The following is an 8,453-nucleotide window of genomic DNA, read 5'->3' as shown; positions in this document are numbered from 1 at the left end:
GAACCTATCAGTAGGTATTCAGGTATCAGAAGTCTTCTTGTGAATGACATTTAAAAAAATTTTACATTATTTTTTCATTGATTTGCTTACAAAGTTTATGTACATTGTGTTTCACACTATTCTTCATTCACATTGTGTTTTATACATTCTCAAGCATTATGTTTTATAAAATTAATTACCATTAGACCTTGACTTTTGTTACCTGTCTTTTCACCCAGATCCTTCCCATTTGCTTCCCCTTTTTCCTCCACCTACCAAACTGTGCAGCCCTGTGGTTTCATCCCTGCCTATCCTCAGACCTTTGTTCCCCTCTCCCCCCTTTGAGTTCCTGTACACGTTTTACTAGTTATCCTTCTATTTTTAGAATAATGGTCTTATGCAGTATGTTTGCCCTTATGAGACTGTGTTAGTTCACTCAGCATAGTGTTCTCCAGCCTCTCTCAAAGTATGTAGTATTTTTCAAATTGTTGCTCCTGAGTGCTGCATAGTATTCCATTATGTGAATATACCACAGTTTCTCAGTCCATTCAGTTGTGGTTGGACATTTGGGCTGTTTCCATGTTCTTGCAATGGTGAATAATGCTGCTGTGAACATTGGTGTATAAATTCTGTTTGTGTCACAGTTCTACTTTTCTTGTGGTATATTCCCAATAGTGGTATATCTGGGTCATATGGCGTTTCCATGTTCAACTTTTTGAGGAAACACCAAAATGCCTTCTTACAGTGGTTAAACCGCATTACAATCCCACTAACAGTGTATCAGAGTTCCCACCTCTCCACATCCTTTCCAGCATTTACTGCTTGCTGCCCTGCTAAACTTTGCCACTGCTACTGGGCTGAGATAGTATCTCATTGTGGTTTTAATTTCCATCTCTCTCTCTCTTTTTAATTATACTCATTTTTTTACAAAATTCTATTACACCATTTTCCACATTGGATCTTTCCCATTTCTTTTACATACAACCCCCATTAGTTAGTTTGACCCTGTGATTAATGCCCTCTCCTTCCCATCCTCATGCCTCTGCTTCTATCCTCCCCTCTCCTCCCCTCCCCCACCTCGAATCCTTATTTTTATTTATAATTATTTTATTATACAGTGCTTGTCCTTATGGGACTGAGTTAGTTCACTCAGCAAAACACTCTCTAGTCTCCCAAGTTAGGTAGTAATTTACAAAATCATTGGTCCTGTGTACTGCATAGTATTCCATTATGTAAATGTACCATAATTTCTCAATCCATTTGATTGTGGTTGGACATTTGGCTGTCTCTATGTTCTTTTGGTGGTGAATAACACTGCTATGAACATTGGTGTACAAGTCTCCATTTGTGCCTCATTTCTAATTTTCTCAGGGTATATTCTGAGCATAGAAACTGGAATAGTTGGGTCATATGTAATTTCTATGTTCAGTTTTTTTGAGGAAACGCCAAACTGCCTTCCAGAATGGTTGCACCATTTTACAGTCCTTCCAACAATGTATAAGAGTTCGTAGTTTGCCACATCTCCTCCAACATTTGCTGTTCTGTTAAACTTTGCCACCATTACTTGGAGTGAGAAGATTTCTTATTGTGGTTTTGATTTGCATCTCTCTTATTGCCAGTGATTTTGAGCATTTCTTCATGTGTCTGTTGGGCATTCAGGTATCTTCCTCTGTGAAAATTCTTTCCATGTCTTTTGCCTATGACAATCTCTTCAACAAATGGTGCTGGCAAAACTGGATTGCTAACTGCAGAAAGCCGAAACAGGATCCACATCTCACACCATACACAAAAATCTACTCAAGGTGGATCAGAGATCTGGGACTAAAGCCCAATACCTGGGATCAAGTTTTGAAGGCCTAGTCTACAGTATAAAAGAGACTGCCAAATACACCCAGAAATGTACTATCTGTGTAGAGGATAAAATCAATGAATAGAATTTTCTAAAGATTAAATCCCTGTGCGCATTGAACACGTTTTCCAACATGGTGAAAAGAAAACCTACTGACTGGTACAGTTGGTAATACCATCTCAGACAAGAGTCTCATGATGAAAGCTTTTAGAATACTCCTGGGCCTCCACAAGAAAAAGACTGATAATCCATCTCTCTTATTGCCAATGAATTTTGATCATTTCTTCATGTATCTGTTGGTCACATGAATGTCTTCTTCTGTGAACTCTGTCCATGTCTTTTGCCCATTTTGTAACTGGATTATCAGTCATTTTCTTTCAGAGGCCAGGAGTATTCTGTAAACTTTTAAGACCTGTGTGTCTGAAATGGTATTGCCAAATGTTTGTTCCTAGTTGGTAGACTTTCTTTTCACTCTGTTGGAAAAAGGTTTTGTTGAGCACAGAAGGTCTCCAATTTTATCCTCTACAGATTGTGCTTCCCCTGCCCTTTGCTTTTAATTTGTTGCTAACAGAGTCATCATAGCTGGTAAGGAGTCCACGCCGGGAAGTGTGATATGTTTGCTCCTTTCTATTTAAAGGTAGTGATGCTGAGTGGAGGCTTGGCCTTTGCATTTCTTTTCCACCCATATCTCCTGCAAGGAGAATGCAAATGGGATTTTAAAAAATAAGTAATGGGTATAATGTTTTAGTCTAGGAGTAGTAGTTTGGTAGTGAGTAAATGTGTATGTTGGTTTTCTGCTTTTTACACCAAAACATCCTCCAGCTGTAAGCCTTTCCCGTTTTGTATATACAGCCGGTAAACAAACAGGCAGCCTGGGAAAGGGGTAGTGAGAACAGCAGAAAGGAGCATTCTCTTTTGTGGAAAAGCCAGTCACTGGCTGAATTTTAAAGAAAATTGATGGATCTTTTTCTCTTGCCTATATTATTGAAACAAAGCACTAGTCTTGGGACCAGAGGTCCTTCTCTCTGTTGGAAACAAATTTCAGTGTTGTCTCAAGGTTCTCCCAGGAGCTGGGGCTTTTTCATCTGATGTTAGGCAAGGCAGTGATGGGCTTGCCTTTAGTCCTGGTGAAGTCCCAGAGGCTGCAAGTGTTTGCAGCTATTTTTGTCCCTCACGCTCTGCCCTGGGTTCAGAGTGAGGTTGCTGGTGGCCTGACAGGGCTCAGCCCCTTTGCAGCCTGAACTGGGGAGCGGAATCAGCTGGGTGCTGGTTAACACCTCTGCTCCTTTATTGGGAGCAGGAAAGGTGCTGGCAGAAAAGTCCAGCCCGCAGGACTGCCCAGGAGAAGGTGAAGGCAGATGGCGGGGCAAGCACTCTCCTGAGGCTGTGGGTGAGGATCACAGTGAGCTGAGGAGAGGCAGCTGGCCCTGGCCCGAGCAGGACAGACCAGGGCGGCTGGGCGGAGCCATGGCTCAGGGACAGAGAGGGACAAGGACACACACCAGTGGGCAGAGACTCTTAGCTGCCTGTCCCTGTCAGCATGAACAGTCAGCAGGGCTGTGGGCGACTGGTACATCAACCTATCAGAACTCATGAGAGGCTGTTTGTGAAGGGAGATTCAAAAGTGTTAAAGGATGAATCTGGGCAGTGATGGAATGAATGACATCATCAGTCAAGAATCCCCATTGGATGTGGAGGGGAATTATAAAAAGGTAAGGGAAGCAAGCTGGGAGAACGGGTTTGGTTGTTAACAATTAGACCATTTTACTGTTAGAAAGATCACCCTTGAGGAACGGCCACGCTCCACATTAAGTAGCCATTGAATGATAGATTAAAAAAACCCAAAATACACAGAGTTGGGAGTATTAAGCTAGGAGAGTTTGTCTTTCTGCTCTGCCCCACTGGGATCCATTACTGTATTGTAACTGTAACTGAAATGCACAGCGTGTGAGTCTGAAAAAGTTCTCATATCCATTTGACTACAAGAGAAACTTTTTCCTGAGAAGTAAAACTTTTGTAAACTATTGTCAGTTGTTGACAGTTTGCCTGCAATAAATCGTTGCTAAACTCATCTTCTAAATTTGTCATTTTTAAAGAATGGAAAAGATGAAATTTCATTCAGGAGCATTTGGAGTTTTTAAAAACTGATGTGGTATTTCTTGGTTGCCTTTTCTTTTGAAGGTCCGTTTTTGGAATGTAATAACAGATCCAAGTAAAAATAGCCTAAGTTACATGGGTGAAGTCATGTAATTAAACTACAAGTATATGTTTGCCCATCTACAGGAGGCTCCATGCTCACTGTGGCCGTCCCCTTCTTACTTTCCATTAGTCAAGTGCAGCCCACCACCCAGCACTGTGTGAAGGACCCAGCCCTTCCCTCCTCAACTGGGACATAAGTCAAATGCAGTCCACCACCCAGCACTGTATGAGAGACAGGGCATGTCCATCCTGAACGTGGACATTGAAACCTCTTTTCTCTCTGAGTGACCAGCAGTTCATGTAGCTCCTTAGAACACTAAATCTTTCATTTTGTCTAATATGTCATTAACCTCTTTCTGAGAATGAAATCCAGAATGAAGCTTCCATCATGATAGATCTTAAATACAATAATGTAAAATATGACTGGTGATGTGACGGGAATTGTGTAGGGATGTGTAGCCATGGTGGCAGCGTGTGTTACAATGGGCTGCTAACAAAGGGTCAGCAGTTGGACAGTCTCTTCTTGCAAAAATTTACAGCCTCAGACGCTCAGTAGAGGGTCGCCAGGTGTCCACATTGACTCCAAGGCTGTGGGGTCTTTAGTGGAGGGTATTGTAAGTACATACTTTATTTCTAGAGAAGCTCACCATGGTTTATGTTCTTCCTCCAGACACTAAAACTTAAATATATACGAGACGTTTGGATGTCCTGCCACATTGCCCTGTGTTTTTTTCATCCCTCAGAGTCCCCAAGAAAGGAGTGAATGTCCCAGGTGATAAGGTCTCAGGCGTGAAACCCTAGCACTTGTCAGCTGTCCCGTCTGCCGGAAGCGGGTGTGCAAAACTCTTGTGGCGCTTTGCAATCAGAGTCGGATCACTTATCAAGGCCTGTAGAACAAGTGCCCCCTTTTCAGCCTGCCTCACTTTTCAGTGCCCAAGGCCTGGTCACGGTTTCCTTGTCAAACTGTTTCCCAGCTAGAGCAGTATAGGTCACTTTGCACTTAGGAAAAATAAAAGGCTTACCATTTCTAATGCAGTAAAAACAAAGTAAGGATCACTGCAGTTTGATCCTGCTTAGAAACTGATGCTGGGCTAAGTGAGCAGTGATAAACCCGCAACCTAAAACCTGGCTGAGGAGGGCAACGGACTCGCACAGCTAACCTTGCTTTAAAACATCACAACAGCAAAACAGATTGTGTTGTGCGAGCCATTATCTATCGAATCCAAAAGAATGCCACGTGTGACTTTAGGAGAAATAGGATCTTTGAGGAAAGGACTGTTTGACAAAAGCTTTGGATGTGTAGGATGCTGACACACTAGCACGTGTTGTTGTGACTGTAAATATAAAAGTTCTTTTTAACTCTCCAGCCCAGGTAGAGTGCTCTCGAATTTATTGCCTGTCGTTGTTGTCAAAGAGAACAGATCAGAACCTGGCCCTATTCTGCACCGTCCTCACCATCTCTGACATGCCCAAGCCTGTTTTTACAGACCCTGTGTCTCTCTGTTAAGTGTCGTCGTCTCTTTCTCTGATTGTCCAGCATGGTATCTTTTTCCAAGGACTGGTGGCTCCTGACAACATGCCCGGAGTGTGTGAGGTGAGGTTTCACCCACCCTTTTCTCTCAGGAGCACTTGACAGCCCTGCTGCACTTGTGCCAAGACACACGGTTATTCGGTCCCTGCGGTGGTCAGCACTCTCCTCCTATCAAGCTGTTGTTTCGTATCATCGAGTGAGAACGGGGCCTTATAGCTGCACCTCCAACAGCTTTTCAGAGGCAGTAAATCACGCGGGAGGAGAGAGCCCACCTTTCTACGGCAAAGCAGTTGGCGAATTCAAACCAGGCACCTTTGTGTTAACAACCCAACTCCTCATGAGTAAGCTACCAGAGCTCCCTAATATCATCCCTTAAAATGTAAAAACAACGACCCCGACCCTAGCAGTTTTTCCTAGTGAAACACAGGAACCTCCATATGTATGAACTTTGATAAATATCTGTAGTTGTAGAGGGGCTTCAGGGCTTTTGTTTCTAGGTCACTATTAGTTGTGCTCAACTCAGAGGCAATCAACAACAACAGTATCTATCCCAGAACTCTGCCATTGAGTCAGAACCAGAAACAGCTCCTAGCTGACCCACCACTGGGTTCCAGGCAGTGAATAACTTGGGAGGAGAGTGCCTGTCTTTCTCTGGAGGAGCGGCTGGTGGAAGTGAGCTATCAGAGAAGGTTGGCCTTTGGCTTAGCAGCATGCCTCCCTCCAGACTAGGCCCCCAGACTCCCTACAAAGAAGAAAATGTTTTATCTCTTATAAAATCACTTTTCCTAATTAGAATCTTCCTTGTCTACATTCTCCCACTCTCTGTTTTTGCTGTCTGGTTTGCTAAGTAGAAAATTAAATTAGATGCCATAAAGCAGCATGATCTCTAGACTCTATGACCTTGAATGCCCTTAGTGAAATGGTTTTTTTGAGCCCATGTCTCTATTGTACATATATCTCTTCATATATTACATACATGTACCCTTCCACAAATATGTTATAAAATATGCATATAAGTAGGTATTTCAAAGAATAATATTTGAATACAAAACTATAAAAATGTCTGCTTTTACGTCCTGCAGTACTCTCATTCCACTTTGAGATTAATTGTCAAAAGTCATTGGAAAATTAGTGGCTCCTTGCCTCGGTACCGCAGAATTCCCAGGAGCAGTTGCTCTAATAAACACCACATGTGTATAGGGATTGTTTTACAGGATCACTTTAAAGTCAGACAAACAGCCTTCAGGGGAAAAGGTCAGTTTCCGATGACTAAAATTAGATTCCACAGAGGCAAAGGAAGGAAAAGATTATGCATCTGTTCCTCTTCCTTGAGGACGGTTCTAATTGTAAAAAAACTATTTCACTGAGTACCTCTGGTTTTATCAGTAATAACAGTAAGATGACACAACAGAAAAACAGGCCCTCCGTGTTTACAAAGGACAGCCTGCTGCGTGGCAGACTCGAGGTGTGTGTCCTGCGTGCCCCCCATGGTGCTGAACATCTTCTGGCAAAGAACCACACAGTGCTTGTCTCCTCGACTGAAAGGCCATGACAGTCATGACCAGTACCTGTCTCCTCCAGCGATAATGGGGAGCTCCCCGCCCCTGTGCTCTGGCATGTCCGTGATCCCAGGTCACAAAGTCCTTCCCTTGAGCTTGGAGTCCCAGTGGTGAGACATTAAATTAGAACCGACACCACCTGGATGAATGTTCAAATATTCTTGTTGTTAGTGGCTACTCAGCGGCTCAGACTCAAGCGAACCTTCTGTAGAACAGAACAAAACCATGCCCTTCATGATGGTTGGATGTGTCGGAGTTCGCTGTTGGGACCATTATTTTAGACCATAGCATTGAGGATTCTATAACTTTATCTACTTTAGTGATAAGGAGTTGTGCTGCCAACCCAGAGACAGGCAGTTCAAATCTGCCAGCAGCTGCTCCATGGGAGAAAGATGGGCAGTCTCCTCCTGTGTGATTAACTGCCTTGGAAAACCCACTGGAGGGTCAGCTGTGGGTCACTTCCAACTGAACTGTGTAGAACAGCTACGTTAGCAACATTTTCTAGTGATTAGGTTTTCTAAAGTAAACACGCCAGAGTCTCACTGTCCTTGTTTATAGGGAAAATGCTGTCTGTCTTTCATTCTGAGAAGAATGGACTTGCCCATCCTCCTGGCAGCCCAGGGATATTTTCCTGATTCTTTCTCAGCACTGCAATCTGAACGCATCAGTTTCTCTCTCTCATTTCCGTTGTCTAGTGTTGGCGTGCATGCCAGGAGAATGGAAAGACTTTGGCTTGTGCCCTTCATTCTCAAAGTGACAGCTCTGCTGTTTAAGTCTGTGGAGGTCTTCAGCAGCACAGGTGCCAATGCAGTGTGCCATTTGATTTCCTGTCTGCGGCTTCTCTAGACGTTAATTATTGATCCAGGTAGGATGAAATCATATGACAACTTCAGAGTTTATTTGTTTTCCCCTAGATCGAACATGTAACCAAGATACTTTGATAATAATGGGTGACTGGAATGGAAAAGTTGGGAACAGGGAAGAAGGGTCAGTTGTAAGAAAGCATGGATTTGGTGACAGAAATGAGCCTGGAGACAAAATTGTAGTATTATGTACAATTAATCTGTACAAGAAATTGAAATGGTGATAAAGGAGGAAGTTCAAGCTGTTCTGAAGGAATTAGCAAAAAACAAGGCCTCAGGAATTGATGGCATACCAAGTGACATATTTCAGCAAACAGATACTACCATGAACGAATTTACCAGGTTATGCCAAGAACAACTAACTGGAGGACAACTAATTGGAAGAGATCCATATTTATTCTCATTAAAAAAAAGAAAGGAAAAAAAAAGGTGACTGGACAGAGTGTGGAAATTCTTGAACAATATCACTAATA

At 42.9% G+C, this 8,453-nt stretch overlaps 1 protein-coding gene across 7 annotated transcripts in view; it reads left to right on the top strand.

The window, feature by feature from the left end:
* The window catches only part of SCHIP1 (schwannomin interacting protein 1), a 1,325,222-nt gene that overhangs the window by 1,238,595 nt on the left and 78,174 nt on the right, over positions 1-8,453 (top strand). The window contains exon 1 of one of the 7 annotated variants that reach the window (XM_006887640.1): positions 3,463-3,540. The exons of the other annotated variants lie outside the window; for them this stretch is intronic. Coding sequence (XP_006887702.1) covers positions 3,463-3,540 — 78 coding nt within the window. Of the gene's footprint in view, positions 1-3,462; positions 3,541-8,453 lie in introns of those variants that run through there. 7 annotated transcript variants of the gene reach the window in all.

The sequence above is a fragment of the Elephantulus edwardii genome, unplaced genomic scaffold (genome assembly GCF_000299155.1).
Source record: "Elephantulus edwardii isolate Elephantulus edwardi_28Jun2011 unplaced genomic scaffold, EleEdw1.0 scaffold00060, whole genome shotgun sequence".
In the NCBI taxonomy this organism is placed as follows: Eukaryota; Metazoa; Chordata; class Mammalia; order Macroscelidea; family Macroscelididae; genus Elephantulus; species Elephantulus edwardii.
The sequence above is the reverse complement of the archived record's forward strand: the minus strand, read 5'-3'. Positions and strand labels throughout refer to the sequence as shown.